The following is a 16,672-nucleotide window of genomic DNA, read 5'->3' as shown; positions in this document are numbered from 1 at the left end:
TGAACATTTAACACTGGAACCCGAAGACATTATAAATATCCAAAATAAATAAACAAAACAGAAACGGTAAATAAAATGAATTCTGAAGTGTCTGTAAATAAATTTGTCCTTCAAAAAAAAGGGCGAGTTGAAACCAAGTCACCAAACTGAAGACTTTATCTTCCAGTTTTTGTCAGAACGAGAAAAATGATAAATCATGACAATGGAAATTATTGAGCTTGTTTTAATTTATCATGCAATTAATTGATTTATTGATTATTGTGACAGGCCTACGGTAATCAACAGGAAAAGTTTCAGAACCATTTACTTAATCAAATAGAAGCAATAAAATGTGTCCTCTTCACATCTGTGTAGTTTGTTTTAGAAAGTAAATAATTAAAATAGTCCAGAAGTCATTTCAGATGTCCAAAATGTCACCTGAAATTTAGATTTTAAATTGGTTGAGAAGTCTAGATGGCCATCGACATCCAGATGATTTTCTGTTCAGCCTGCCGCTGTGTGTGTTTAGTGTGCAGGGTGCTGATAAAGTGTTAATGAGCCTATGAGGAAGGGTGTTAATTGATTCATTCTCCTTGGGCTTATTCTCATTAACACCCGGTCCCAGGATAGCTTGTATCTCTGCAGCCCCCCCAGAAGCCTCCCATGTGTCCCTGTTCCCTCCCTGCAGTTCCTCCCTGTGGGGGGATGGCTGGCTGACTGGGAGGCTTCAAACCTGGGTCAGGATCTCTGAGGAAGCTGGAGGAGGCATGTGGATGCTTTAATAACTGACTTTTTTTTATTTGTTTTTTTACAGTATTCGCAGTGTAATGCAGAAGTACCTGGAGGAAAGGGATGAACTCACTTTTGACAAAATTTTCAACCAGAAAATTGGTAAGTCTGACCTCTTTTAAAGGGAGTAAAGCTTTTTCACACCTCGCATCATCCTGTGTCCTCTCCTCCATGTTTCCAGTCTATGATCTCTCCTCTGATTGTGATGATTTATACCATAAATCCTATAATATTAAATGTAAACATTAGCAGCGTTAAAATATCAGTCATGAGGTCCCATCCACCGTTATGTTTTATTAGCTTCTATGATTGTAATTACGTAGTTTCAAATAATGAACACTTTTCACATTTATTGGTACCTCTGGTAAAGATGTGTGAACAGTGGTGCCCCCACTGTGAGCCCCTCCCCCAGAGAATCATTGTCAGGTTATATAAAGGTCATAATCATCTTCAATCAATACATAAATGTAGAATCCAATAAACAATTAGAGAAAGAAATTTATAAAATTAATATTTTCTTTATTTAAACTTTCCGGGGATGCCTCTGTTTGCAACGACTTTAAGAATTAAAAATCTTTCTTACACTAACCTGGTTTAAAACCGACAATTAAGAACCAAAACCGATGTGACCTTATCTGAATGAATTTATGCAGTGGACAGGAAATAACTCTTTTTATTCACCTCTGGAAACTCATCGGGGTTCATTTTTAATGTGCACCTCTAACATTTTCTATTTCCTTTTTCTTTTATTCTGCATCAGTATGATTTTATGGAGGCTAGTTAGCTTAGCCATTCCTCAAAATACGAGGAATGGCATTTCCTTGCATTCAAGTAAGCCACATAGGTGACGTTTTTGAAATTTTAGGTTTTGAAAAAAATGGCTATCACCAGTCAGAACAATAATTAAAAAGATGAAATCAACTGTTAATTTTTTTAAGAAAGAGAAATTAATCTATGAAACATTTGCATGTCTTCAGTAGAGGGGCCAATAAATGGTGAGCGCACTGTAAATACTTATTGTGTCTGGTATTTTGTAGCATTTTAGAGTGGAAGTTTAAACTCACAGCCAAAATGTAACAGAATGGAACATGAAAATGTATCAGTCTCATGTCTATAAATAGATGTCAAGTGTTTTTATTTCTATGGGCTGAGTGTCTGTGGCAGAGTGGGTCTGCCTCAGGACGGCCTTCATCAGAGACATTTGAGAGTTGATCAACAAATGACCACATAGATTTGATCCAAATAAAATTTGTCTGATGCTTTTCTGATTGTCGTTGGAAAGCAAATAATGTGGCACTAGAGCCACAGCTGGCTGTGTGTGTGGTTTTCTGTGTAGTTTTCACCAAAAGTATGGCTGTAGAATCCAGATAAATGGAGCTGTGGTGGAAAACATCAGGATCAGCAGATGTTTCAGCGTTGGTGTCGGGCCTGAACCCAAAAAGGTGACGGGTCCGTCTCCAGCCGCGGTTCTTGTTGTCTCCAGAGGGGCTTTCTTTGAAACCAGGCGGTTGATCTGTGATGCTGCTGCTGTGAGGGCTGCATGTGGGCAGCTTGTTCTGCTAGCTAGCATCATGTCTGCTGCTTCCTGAGGCCGGCCCGGTGGAAGCGCCGCCTCTCCACCATAGAGCACAGCGTCTCTGTTCACAGCTGACCGGCTGTGTGCCGTACCAGGGGACCGCAGCCACCCTGCAGGCCTGAGCTTGGTTTACTTACACTTCTCACCCCCCACCCCACCCACCCCGCCCCATGAGAACAGGCTGTGTTAATTGTCCCTGGCTCCGTCTTCGTCTCCAGCTCCTCTCTCTCTCCATCTCCATCAGGCTTAACACTCATTTAATTTCTGTCGGTTGTGTTCAGTTTCATCTCCTCCTTCCTCTCCGTTTTGGTGTCTGGACATGCATACAAGATGGATTTCTTTTAATAAGTCAGTAATACTTGGGGATTTCTGTTGTCCAGAAAAGGTTTGAGCTCCTTAGGAAACTATAAACGCCCAAGATCACAGCAGGATCATGCATCTGTAGCAGGGCTGCAGCTAACGATTATTCTGACGATTAATCAATTCAGACATGAAAATGTGCACATTCTGCAGATTTTTTTATTAACCACATAAGCCTTTTTATACAATATTAGAAATGCATTAAAATATGCAAATTAGCAAATATTTGAATCTGTTAAGTAAACATTTCTTGCTTGGGTGCTACAGATGTGTGTCCTGTGCTACAAATGATCAAGGGTTCACTAACAGAATGCTGTTTTTGAATTTTAGGCAGTCAAATGTAAAAAGGAATTAAATTATTTCATTTGCAAACATTTAGTGCATTTCTAATATTGTATATAAAAGTTTTAAATGGGAAAATGAAAAATCTTCAGAATGTGACCATTTTTTTTATCCAACTAATCATCAGGTCAGTCGATTACTAAAATAATTCAGCTGCAGCCTTACTTCTCTTATAAATAAGTATTTATCACAGAAAAGCCAGTGTCGAGTTATAATAAAATTTTTACTAATCCCAGTTGTTTGCCTCAGGTATTGGGTTGGACAAATAATTATTTTTTTGTCTAGAGAGTTTGTAGGAAAAAAATCCAACCTAATTTTAATATAAACATTTTATTTCAAACACAAACATATTCATAACAGAAAGATGGGAATAAAACTAAATTCTCCGATGTAGATAACTAAACACGAGATGATAAATTGGCCACAATCTGTTGTTTCTAGGTATTGCATTCCCAGTGGTCCAGTTATTCCAATAACTGAGCTCAAAGAATGCGGAACTGTCTTCAGCCGTTTTGCAATAAGCTTCCTGGCTTTAGCCAGCTGTTTTACATATTTTATATTCAAATAGTTTTGCATGTTTCTCTGCATGAGGTGGCTGTTTGCACATTTTCTAAGAAATCTTCTGGAACAATGGAGATGACAGCTTGTTTTTTTATCAGTTCAGTCATGACAGACAAACCTAAACTTCTGCTTTACTAATACGACTCAGAAATAATTTCCATGCATTCCACTGATTTTCATGTTGCTACATTTAGACAAACAATACCCAGAAACTTCCCAGAAGTCTTGGTTTTAAGCAGCAGGCAAAGTGTCTGTCTGCATGAAGTGAAAAGCTGCAGTGCAGAGAGACTCTGCCATGCTGCGCCTCGTTTCACTACGATCAGCTCTTGTGACTCTCATGGCTGCAGAAAACCCAGATCTCAGCAAATCTTCCTCGTTCCTCACTGAGCTTCCACTTCCAAAACTCACTTTTTTTTCCATTCCAACTTTATCCTCAACAATATCTCCTTTTCTAAGGCGTTCAGATCGGTGAATCTACGGAAGACCAGCAGTTATGTCGCAGCTCACACATGGATCCTTTGTGTTGTTTAGGAGGAGCTTAACTTGCATCACTGAGATGTAAATAGGACTTTTTTTGGATCCGTATCAGGGCTGTGTGTGAAGGAGTATTTTAGTAATCGAGTATTCTATCGATTATTCAAGTAATCAAATAATTTGATCAAATAAAACACTAGTAAATACTTCCATAAAAGCAGAATTAATATTGGCCCAAATTTTTATATCTGTGATTACCCAGTAATCACTCTTCTCTTATGTAGCTTAAAAAATCAACCTGTAACAATAATAACTCACTTCCATCCATATATCCATCCATTTCCTTACACCCTTGTCCCTCGCGGGGTCAGGAGGGGTGCTGGTGACTCTCCATTTCGGGTGAGAGGCGGGGTACACCCTGGACAGGTCGCCAGTCCATTGCAGCACTTTTTACGTCAAAGTGGATAAAAAATACACAGAAATCTGAAATTAATCAGTGCAATAATAAAAATGAAAATCAGCACATTTTTGTTTAAAGTGTCAGTTTAAGAGATGAACTGTCACTTTTCAACCTTTTCATAACTTTTGTGTTCATGTGAACAATGGGACCTTTTACACCTTTGCCTGTCACAAAACCAAATTTTACTGGACAATAAATTGTCCCAGAAATTATTGCAGTAAAGGTTGATGATAAAAAAAAAATGATTCAACTTAGACGGGGAAAACAGGCAAAAGTGGGAAGTAGTGCAAACTACTTCATATTGGGTGTCAATTTGCATTGTTTCGCAAAATGCTGACTTTTCAGCGATATTAAAGGGGAGTGTCTCTTTAATGAGTGTTTTCTAAACAGAAGTTATAGCTCTCATTTTAATTTATTATGAAATTACTTGAATTATTGCTTATTGTGACAGACTTGACTCTGCTGCCCATTTGTTGCCATCAGAATGGTAGGAAACGTATTTTCTGGTTTGTCTGTGAAGCTACATTGCTCTAAGCATCGGCTACAGAGCTGGAGCGCAAGCTGCTGTGTTCCGTCTAACTACATATGTCTTCACTCCACCTGCATGCATACACCCGCTGCGCACTTTACCGAAACAGCAACTAGGCAGCAGCTCTGGGTGAATGTTGAATAAAACAAAGGCTATATATGCATTGCATGTAAACATTTTCATCAATCAATGAAATCTCCCAAATTCCACGGACAGAACATGAAATGTTTTAAGTCAGTTCAGCTGTTTTTCTGTATCAGATTGGTTTTGGACAATACTAATCGTGATATCGGTATTGGAAGTGAAAACGTGGATCAGTGCATCTCTGGTCACCATTTATACAGGACGAGTCTTGAAAATGAAACATTTTCATCACTAGTTTTCATTTAAAACTGATAGAGGCAGAACAGAGCGCCCGTCAGTCAGAAGACCTCATGAATATTTTGGCACACACACACACACGCGCACGCACACACACACACACACACACACACACACACACACANCACACACACACACACACACACACACACACACACACACACACCACTCTCCTACTGTACGGATAGTTTTAGGATATTTACAACCTAGTAATGAGGCGAAGCAGGCATTGGGAACACTTCACCATGGTAACGTTGAGATCTGGGAGCCGTTTCTACTCTAATATACCAGTAAATTATAGTTTTCTACCGGGATGATTGATTTCACAGCTGCGGCCGGTTCACTAATGCGCCCTGCTCTGTGTTTACTACTTCTGTTTTGTTTTTCGTCTCAGAGCTTTCATTAGTCTTGTTTTAATCTGCAGCATCATAGAAACCAAATTAAAAACGCATTAAAAAGCTCATATTTCTTTTAGATGAGATCTTCGGTGATTCGCTAGTCGTGTGCATCTCGAGGGCACAAAACATTCTCCAACCTGCTCGTTTATCGCAGAATGGAGATTTTAATACGAGGTTCATTTACACTAGAAGACAGTCCGACCTCATATCCGTGGGCTACTGTACTCCTGGGTTATGATCGTGTCTGCGTGTGTTTATTGGACTTCCAGCCGACCTCCCGGCTCCCCCTGGTTGTTTGTCTGAATATTTTGGATTTGTGGGCGTGAGTTACGATGGCATCAATTGCTTTCTAAAATGAAAGCCATAAAATATGACGCTAAACTCTGGAGGCAGGGGAGAGGAGGGGTGTCATTCACAAGTTGATTTGGATTTCATCATCCCTGCCTCTCTGCCTTGTGGCTCTTCCTCCATTTTTATTCTTTTTCTCTTTCTATTCTCTCCTAATATATCTCCCCCTCCCCACCTCTCTCTCTCTCTCTCTCTCACTTTTTGCTTTGGCATTCTCCCTCTCCATCTGTCAGACTTCTGGAACGGGTGATGGAGAGTTGTGGGTTGCTTAGCAACTGCGGTTGCTGTGGTAACTGTGCCAGAACTGCTGCATTTTGCTAGTCGACGGAGAGAAATGAAATTGATTAAAGGAGGAATGAAACAGGTGATGGGAATCGGAGGGAGACAGAGGTGCGCAGGGGGGTATTTCAGGGTGGGGTGGGTGTGGGGGTGTAAAAGGAGAAACCCTCTCGTGGAAAGCACCGCAGCTTGGATTCTGATGTCAGCACAGTGCCTGAGCCACCTGGCTGTTTATTCACCAATCATGATTCACGCCGTCTCTATTCCAGAGGATCCCACAGCAGCCGCTCCGACTCACCATGTCTAACAGTCGCAGCTCTATGACAGTTGTTTGCAAAAATAACCCCTCAGAGTGCACTTATAACCCCCTCCAACCCCGCTACCCGCCCACTACAGCTGTGGTATGAGATTGTCTTCCCCTCAGTTCCCCATGCAGGGATGTGCTTAGATTGGTTCTAAAATCTTTAATATCTTCAGGGCTGTTTTATGCCCTTCATCTAGTCGCCTCGGCATTGCTGGACAACTGAAGCACATCGCTCAAGTTCTGCAAAGCGTTACATGACGGAGAGACGTGCATCTTAATTCAGTTCTGTTCAGCTATACAGCAACACTTCATCCCAAGTCAACAGCAACGAGGCAGTTCAAAGTGCTTTACATCATAAAAACATCATTCAAGCTGCATTTCCATTAACCATCTAATGGCATTTAATACATTTGCTTAATGGAAACAGAGCAATTTTGAAAGGAAAAAAGAAAAAAAAAAGCTCACCTTCAATAAGGCTTTAAGAAACGACATGAAAATAAGTTTAGGTTTCTAAACACTAATCCTTTTTCAATTTTCTTAAGTAATTTCTTACACGACTTTCCATTTTGTTAGTACTTTTTATCTTTGATATGTGAAATCATAAGCTCAGTTTGTTTCTAACTTGTTGATCATTTTGCTTTTTCAGTTATCTGCAGATAAATTCACTCTCATTCAAAACTCAAAAATAGACCACTCAGCGTTTTTGACACCGAAAACCTGATTAGATCAAGTTTTTTATGAAACAGATGGGGAAAAACGCAGATAACTTGGCTTTATTTTAGAAATTTTGAAAACAAAAAAAGCAATCTCAATATTAAAGAGAACATTAAAGAGAATATCAAAGAGAAGGTCCGTTTTCTAGAATTTAAACGAGAGTACAGTTGCACTGGACTGATGCTGGTTGCTGTCAGAGTTGCTGGTTTAATTGTCATCATGTTCCAATTTTCTAACACACCAAAGAGACAAATTGTGCTACTCTTTGTTTTGAAGTATTTGGGCTAAATATGACAGAAAATGAAATTATTACTGTACAAGATTATTTCCATTTGTGCTTCAAAGCACTCTTCTTCAATTAAATTGGAACATTTAATCCAATTTATCTGATTTTTATTAAAGTACATCAAAGCATTTGCTTCTGGTTGATCTGGTTGTAGAAGAAAAATGAATGGAATTCTCAGCTTTGATCAGAACCGATGAAGGGAAAACCGTCTGATTTGGAGCCAGTGGATTGGTGCATCTCTGAAATGGAAACTAAAAACAAAAGCAAAACAAAACAGGAACACGGTTCAGAATTTGATGCTGACATTATCAGAACGTAAAAATAAAAGCTGACTTTCTCAGAGGTTCACAGAATAATCAGATCTGTTGGAAAACTAGTTGAGAATCTAGAAAATGAAAGAGCTTCGAAATAAAGAATTTGAAGAATTGTGTATTGTGTGATGTATCTAACAATACATCTAACAATCATTTTAGTAATCGATTATTCAATCAAGTATTCATTGCACATTCTACAATTTTCCCTTAATCATATGCTCAATCATTTGTACAATATATAAAATGTGTTATAGAAATAAAACAATAATAGCTTTTTAAATGCGACAAAAAATAGCCTAAAATGCATTAACTGCATTCCTTTAGTGAACACTTGATCATTTGTAGCAGCTAAAATATGCTTCTAAAATCAACATGTGAAAAGCTCAGCTCTTTCTGCTTTATGTAGCATCAATGAAGTATAGAACTGGTATTTGAACTCATTTTTGGATTAACTAATAATTGGACAGCAAAAGGAATTTGAAGGATTACAGGATTTGAAGATTTTTGTTATCCTATATGCAAAATATAAATGTTTTTTGTACAGTTTGGGCTTAATTACTGCTGTGACTGTTTTCATTTCAGCAAATGGCCTTTATTTGAGTCTGTTGACAATTACTTCTATAACCGATTCATCATGATTAATGGTTTCAACCCTACATAAATCCTTTTTTTCTGATCCCTTGAAGACCACCGCATTTAAAATTTTCTAAATGTTGTGGCATAAACTTGCATATATTTTTTTTTCACCTTACATTCAAAGTTTCCAATCTTTTCCACCCTCACTAACATCACCTTTTACGTGTCAGTGTGACTCTTCTGCAGACCTGTGGCAACACTGGTGCATGTAACTAGTAGTGTGAAACTTCCAGTGAGTGCAAGAGGAGAGCTGGCGGCTTGGGCTGATGCAACTGGTTTCCTACCGGCGACCTCGTTGTGTTTTCAGGTTGAACACGTTTTTGAAGCGTGCCACTGTGCTTTCAGCCTTCAGCCTGTGCTGGGTTTCAGGTTCACAACCTGAAACCCAGCGACACGATAAAGGTCACGCCACATGTTAGCAGACGCCTCGGTTTCACTCAGATGTCGGAGGCTGGAGTTGACATCTTGTACTGAGGGACGTGCGCCGTGCTGCTTCATCAGTTCTCCTGAGAGTCCCAGAGACACTCTGCATATGCTGCTGACCTGTATCGAGTCCAGTTGGCTAATTACGTCGTTAAGCACATGTATGAATCATGCTGTGTGTGAATATTTCTGTAGTTTTTACAAACAGTCCTAGTTGTTTCAAGGTTAAACATCCGCGTGTCAATTTGTTCAAGATCTGTAGTCAAACAGTGCTGTGGTGATAAAGTTAGACAGTTGATTCCTTCCTAAAGTTAGTCAGCTCATCATTCATTAGCATTCCGTTGCTAATATTATTTCCTCCAGAAAACCTGCTAAGGCCGGTGGTAGGTTGCTGGGTCAGTCGGTCGTCCAGCTGTCCGCTGTGTTTGTGAGTTAAAAAATGTTTACAATTTACAGGACTTTGAAAATATCACTAAATTATGTGTTATTGTAGACATTACCTAAACATCAATTATGAAGCCTTAAAAATGGCAAAAATAAAAAAATAAATAAACTAACATAAGTAAATAAATACTTAGCCTGGTGGTGGGGGGGTAAGTAAAGCCTGGTAGCCCTCCAGGCTTACATTATACAACAGAAAACCCCGATTTTGGTTTGGATGCTGGTTGGAAGCTCAGTTTGTCTTTTCATAAAGACTGATACAAGTTGAATTCATTTCCAATGTTGTGTATTTAAAAAAAATCCTACATGTTCCATTGAAATCTCTACATATTTGTTCTTGACAAAAGAAAAGTATTTATAGGTTGCGTAAACTGAACAAGATGCCAAATCTGTAGTGTAATGAGTTTTAAATATTTTCATATTTAGCATGAACTTTTCTTACTGAAGGATCCTAACAGTCTCTTTAGAAGTTGAACAAAAAAATAGCTTTATTAAAAGTGTATTGGTCCTGTTTAAATTGGAGATGGACCCATCAGATATTAATATCTGTTCTGTCTCAATATTGATAAAAATCAGTGGCAGTGTTCCTAATCCATAAGGGCAGATCTGCTTAGACTAATTCTATGCTTTCTGCTCTAAATGACGTCACACTTAATTATTTAATTTACATTATATTTAGAATTCCTACCTTCACTTTCTGAACCATTTGAAAGGTTTGTTGCAGTTTATTTTTACATTTGACCAACATATTCAACCTATTGTTTTTGTCAGTTTATTATTTACTTTACACTGGCTGTGCTACTCCTGACTGCACTGGTTCAACAAATCAAAGTTTTGTGTTTACATGTTTGACCAAGCTTGTGAAGCTATTGGTGCATTTAAGTGTTGAAATGATGTAGCATTAACAAATAAATGTGTAAATCAGTAAACTCTAAGCCAGTTCAGCTCTGTTTTTCTGAAAGGGGTCGATATCGGCCCATACTGAACCTCAGATATCTGCATTGGTGTCAGAAGTGAAAAAAGTGGATCGGTGCATCCCTAGTTTAGACACGGCAGGAGTGTCTGCGTCCTCAAAAAGTCTTAAAGATAAAAAATGAGTGCATTATTTTCCTCCTTGCACACCACTGTCTGTGCAGCCTCAGCAGTTGGTGTAGATCGCCTTGTGCATTCAGGAATTTCTATAATTTTCCAAATATTCTTCAGGATTGCCTTTAAATTCCAGCTGCATGTGAGCGAACTCTGCCCTGTGCTCTGGAGCTCAGGTTGTTGGTGGAACATGAAAAGAAATTAAGCGTCATCAAAGAACTGCTGCAGCTGTCAGTTAGCATATTATGTTTGAAACATCTCATAAAATCATAATGCACAGTGCAAGACACTTGATGTACATGCTAGCAGCTAGCATGGTTTCTGGTAACGCTATTTAATGACCATCAGTGAAGCACAGTCAGCAGAATACTTAACATTGTTTGCTGAATCCTGAAGCAGGATGAGTGTCTGTCTCACACACATGCACACACACACACACACACACACACACGCACACACACGCCCCAGACAGAGAAATGGTGGCTCTGAGCGACCCTATAAAGGTCAGGGGATGTATAATGCAGCGCTGTCAAGTTGTCCCCTGACTCGCATGAATTTTTTTTTTTTTTTTTTTTTTGTCTTTTCCCATATTGGCTCAAAATGAAACAAAGCTGTTTGTCACCTTGGAATGAAAACGGAGAATAAGGCACAAGGAAGATATTTATTTCCAGGCTTTAGTTTTTCCTCTCCTGTTTAAACATTAAATTCATGAATTTCTGAAATTCACTTTCTTTAGCAGCAGGTTAGTCAGTTCCAGGCAGTAAAATGACCACATTCTGTCAAGGAACAGAAAATGGCAATTAAACCCCCGAAGGCAGACTTCTTTAAAAGTCACTATGACAAACATTACAGTAAAATTAGTTTATGCTTGTACTATAACTGCAGTGCTGGAAGTTGGGGTTTTATTTAGTTATTTGTCATTTATAATGTCCAACAACTCTGAGGGGAATTGTTTTTGAAAATAAACCTCTATCAATTAGTAGCTTTCTAATTTGGTCTTTCCAGACCAAATTAGAAAGCTACTAATTTATATAAGAGCTGAAACGGTCAGATTAATCATGATAAATCAGTTACTGAAATAATCAAACCATTTGGTAAACCGGTAACCATTAATTTAAAGTATACACTCTAAAAAGGCCATTTGCTGAAATAGCAGAGTCACAATCTAAGTAATGAAAACTGTACAAAAAAAATATATTTTGCATTTTTGATAAAACATCTCCCTCCCATGTCTTAGTAGCATAGTTTTAGCTCCAACTGGGTCAAATTCTGTTAAAGAAATCTCGTTTGCTATCTGTTTGCTGTCCAATTATTAATCAGTGATCTTCAATCTATTGATGATCAAGCAGAAAGAGAGGAGCTGCTTATGTTAGTATTTTTTTACTCTGGTTGTTGCTCAACTGGAGTCATTTCCTGTCACATGGTTTCCACCAGAGACCAACCAGGACACAAATAGCAGTTGCTCAGTGTGTTCATTTTTCCCCACCACTTTTAAACAAAGAGCCGATCCTCGTTTACTCCAAACAAACATCATCCTACTAGATGAGGGAAAATGTATCCGAGCTCCAAGGCTTCCCAGCTCAAACCACCGCCCTACATCCTCTCATCTGCTTCTCGTCCTTTACCTGTCCTCTAACCTGTGTGTAAGCAGAAAGATAGTCTGTCACATTTGGTTATTGTCATAGAAACACAGTCTCAGTCATGGATCTCATAGCTACACCATGGATGGTGAAGTTGATGTGATTGTTCAGAGGGTTCATGCTCTCGGGACAGAGAGCGTTTTCTACAGACTCCTTTATGCCCCGTGAAAGCAGGAGTGTCCCTGAACAGCTCGTTACACTTTGTGTTTTTGGTGGAGGTTTCAGACTGGATTGTGCTAGGGTTCTTTTTTTTGTCAGTGGTTTGATTTCTTTTTCATTTTATTTCCTTTTATTTGTATATAGAAAGGTAATTTTCTACTATTATGCTGACTGTTGGATTTAGAAAGTGCCATTTAAAAAGTGTAGATAATCTCGATCTTTTTGGTTAGCAAGGTGAGTTGGATTCACGTCCAGCTGAACAAATATCGCTTCTCCTCTGCAAAAACAGTTGCGTAGCGATAAGATACATTTATCGTGATAAATTTCTTATCAAAAAAGAATTATAATTTATTGTTGTCAAAATAAATTCTAATTAATGCTGTTTAAAACCCCTCAAAACTGTCAGGAGTGTTTTACTGTTTTTCTAAAGTCTTTGTTTAATGCGAGCGTCAATAAATATCAATACATTTGAAAATATGATGAAATGTAGTTTCTGTGAGCAGTTAAGTACTAATAACATTTCTTTATGTGACTGGAGTCTGAAAGAAACTAATTACAAATGAACATGTTTTCAAGAACAGTATTTCTCTTGTGTTTTTCTGTGACTGCTGTTCAGTTCACTATTGTTGTCATAATAGTACCACAAAACATCTCTTGATTCTGATGTATGAAAATCAGTGAGGCAGCATGGCATTACCACACCTTCTTCTGGGCTGTATTATCACTCTATAATCACTTATACAATATAAGTGATTATAAATATTATTTAAAAAGTTTTTAACTGTAAATCTGTCACTAAAGAGTCGAGTCTTACAAACTCATTATATTACGTCATATTATATGGCTCTAATAATGCTGCCCAGTATGAAATGGACCACTTCACTGTTCTACTTATGTTAAGTAGTTTTCTTATGTTGCTAAACATAATCATGCCAATAAATCATAGCTTGAAACAAAGCTATGATTTTCGATGTTTCTATGGAAACAGAGGGAAAAAAAACTATTTCAAAATAATTATCCCCACTTATCTGTTTTTGAGGTTGGCAAACATCAGTTAGCAGTTAGAGTTTATCTTTATTATGAGAGGTTGACTAAACATCCTGATTAATTTTCCTAGGTACATTATAAACAATTTGATATTTCCAATCTCTAGTAATTAGGACATATGGTGTTATGACAAGTACAACATATTATCAGCTCAAGATAAGCAGATTTCAAATAAGGTGATAATGTGTTTAACTTCAAAGCCGATAATTCTAATAAAAAAAGAACAGTAGTACAGTCCACTATGGCAGGAAGTTAGAACATTGGCTGTTTGAACCTTTCTGGGCACTGCTTGAAATGATTCCACTGTTCCAGATATTTAATGTATTTCATGTGTAACAACCATTTAGGCAGAAAGTTGCTGTGTAGTGTGTACAGACGAATAAGGATGAAAAATGCCTCCTATGACAAAAGTTGATCCAGCAGAGAGCGACATGTTTGTAAAATGGGTGGGTCCATTCAGATAAAGGTCAGTACCTTTGTAGTCAGGCAGGTGCAGCACATGCATTCTGCTCTTGTCGCAGGGCTGTTAGCAGAAGTCTATTGTTGACTTTTACTGTAGGAGTTGTGAACAATCGTTCCTGTGAAAAACAAATTATCTGTAGAAAGTTCATCTTTTTTATTTTGCATTGTAAAACAAGTAGTGGTGGGACTGCACGGAAATATTTCAGTTAATTACAAAAGAAACGTCTTCAATTCAGAAAACTCTTATGTGCTAAATTGTTGAATACAAAATGAGCTTAATAACAAAGATATTGTTTTTAATTTGTTAACCATCAGATTGGTGCAACGTGCTGTTTATGCTGGCATTAGCATTTTGATTGTTTGTGTTGATGTTACATGTTTAGCATTGAGATGCTATTTTAGCTTTGAATAGCTTCACTGATTGGATATCTCCTTTTAGCACAACTTGAACACAATAATAGTCTTCCATTGTTCAGTAATGTCACTTTTGAAGCCAAAATTAACTCTGAGTGGGTCAAGAGAAGAGGCTTCATCGTCCATCACTGTTGTTAGCAAGTGTCGCTTCTTGTGTGTCAAATTTACAGGTGTACTAGAAACACAATGCAAAGGTTCCGGCTCGGGACTTTTTTATATTTGAAATGAATGTGTGTTGGCATTTTGAGCACAATAAAAATCCATGTAGTTAATCAACACCTTAAAGTCCTTCCCCTAATTATAATACTAACTATCAGTTCCATCTTTTCTTTGTCCTATTTTTATATTTCAGCTTAATTATTTCTTTTATTTCTTTCCAAGAGTACAAACATTTAGATTTTGTTGTATTAAAGGGGCAGTATCACGAAAAATCAACTCTTTTAGCTTCACTTCAATCCTTTAATCTCCATGGCAACCATTCAGCTGTGAAAACTACCTGGGTGGACCTAGCCCCACCTTCAAGATGCAGCTCCTCCTCAGAGCTCCAGTTTCCAAACTATCAAACAACCACCAGCAATTGGCAAACATCTGGAGAAACAGATGCTGTTTCAGCAGAAACATCCCCAGTTCTGCTGAGCTCATTATGGTAGCTACGTCGCACAGCAACACTGGTAAAAACGTTGTTAAAGGGTTAGTAGAGGAGCCATGTTGTGATGACTTCCTGGAGGCAAAGTTTAAGAAAGAGCAGTTTTTAAAGAGACAGAAGCCCAATTTTGCATGTGACATTCTCTCTTACATCATATTTAATATATAGCATATTTATAACAACTAAAGTTAACATAATTACTTGATTGTGCTACAAAATGGCAGAGTGCCTGGAAGATGCACAGCCCTGCTCCTTTGAGAGAATCGTCTTCTTTGGAGGGAAGAATAATAGTGGGAATGATGGGGATCTGAGTCAAAAATGAGTCTCGTTTCAGAGAGAATGACTCAGCAGTCAGGCTGTATGAAAGCTTTTGTCACGGGGATCATGTTCCATTGGGACACAGATATGGTAAAGTCATTCCTGTAAGATTAAAGTAAATGATTTCAATCTAGAAAAAAAGGTTCTTAAATGTCTGCAGGTACTTTGCTGGTTTCCAGCCGTCGGAAACGGTCAGCACATGTTCTGCAGTGCATTTGGAACCCAGCAGCCTCTGTTCAGGTGACAGAACACAGAGGCAGCCTCAGCTAGCTAGCCAGGTATTTTTAGCCTGTTCAGGTTGATCCCACTAATGAAATGAAGCTCACAGGAAAGCCACGTCTGACTTCAACCAGAGGTGAGTGAGTGTGTGCCAGGGACTTCTCTGGAAGAGGCTATTTGTTGAATTAGCCGGGTAGTGTTGAAGTGCTCACAGATTAGGGTTAATCCTCCCGTCTCGGTGATGTAAGAAGTGCTGTTTTTCCCCTCCGTTAATGCCTCTTGTGCACGTCCAGTCCCTACCACTGAAAAGTTGCGAGGCCCGGTGAGGTGCACAGCTTATGGACACCCCGGTGCTCTTTGCTGCGGATGCACGCCACGCGCGGCTGCTCTCCAGGCCATTTGTTTGGATGAGCCCAATTGTCATCGGAGGAGCAGAGGGGAAATGATGCGTCGCATCTGGAAAAGAGATAAGGAAGAAGGGAAGACATGAGAATGGGCGATAGTAGGCGTGAAATCCAAAACAAATGGCTGCTGGTCTCAACATGTCTGGAACCGAATCAGAGACGGAGACCGCTTTCTACATGCTGTCGAGTTTATGTTCGGCTCTTGTTTTAGCGTGAAAAAAAAGTAGGTTATGAAAACAGTCTACTTCCCATACCCTCAATCTGATATTTAAATATTTGAATCTTAAATTTTATTGATTTCCTAAAGGGATAAACCACATTAATCAACATGAACACATTATCTAAATATTCTAGTTAACCAAAGAGGCTCATTTTCATCTGATGGAAGGGAATTAAAAGAATTACAATTAACATGCAAAACAACATACATGACCTATGATTTTATGAGTAGTATAATTTACAACATTTGAAATAAAAAGTAATCTTCAGAGTTTGCCAAAGATTCTGTTTGCCATACAACACTGAATGTTTTTGATCAGATGCGAAATGAATGACAGAAAATGAAGTTAAAATTAAACCAGATCACACCAGTCACATTAATTTGCTCCACAAACATATTCCTCCAGGTAACAAGGAGATATATATATATATTAGAGGTGTGCCAATCGATCGGTCACCGATCA

General features: G+C 38.4%; 1 protein-coding gene across 1 annotated transcript in view; it reads left to right on the top strand.

The window, feature by feature from the left end:
- The window catches only part of LOC103156162 (beta-adrenergic receptor kinase 2), a 54,935-nt gene that overhangs the window by 19,437 nt on the left and 18,826 nt on the right, over window positions 1-16,672 (top strand). The window contains exon 2 of the mRNA XM_007578118.2: window positions 794-870. Within this exon, the coding sequence (XP_007578180.2) occupies window positions 794-870 (77 nt within the window). The remainder of the gene's footprint in view (window positions 1-793; window positions 871-16,672) is intronic.

The sequence above is a fragment of the Poecilia formosa genome, unplaced genomic scaffold, assembly GCF_000485575.1.
Source record: "Poecilia formosa unplaced genomic scaffold, Poecilia_formosa-5.1.2 Scaffold467, whole genome shotgun sequence".
Classification (NCBI taxonomy): domain Eukaryota; kingdom Metazoa; phylum Chordata; class Actinopteri; order Cyprinodontiformes; family Poeciliidae; genus Poecilia; species Poecilia formosa.
The sequence above is the reverse complement of the archived record's forward strand: the minus strand, read 5'-3'. Positions and strand labels throughout refer to the sequence as shown.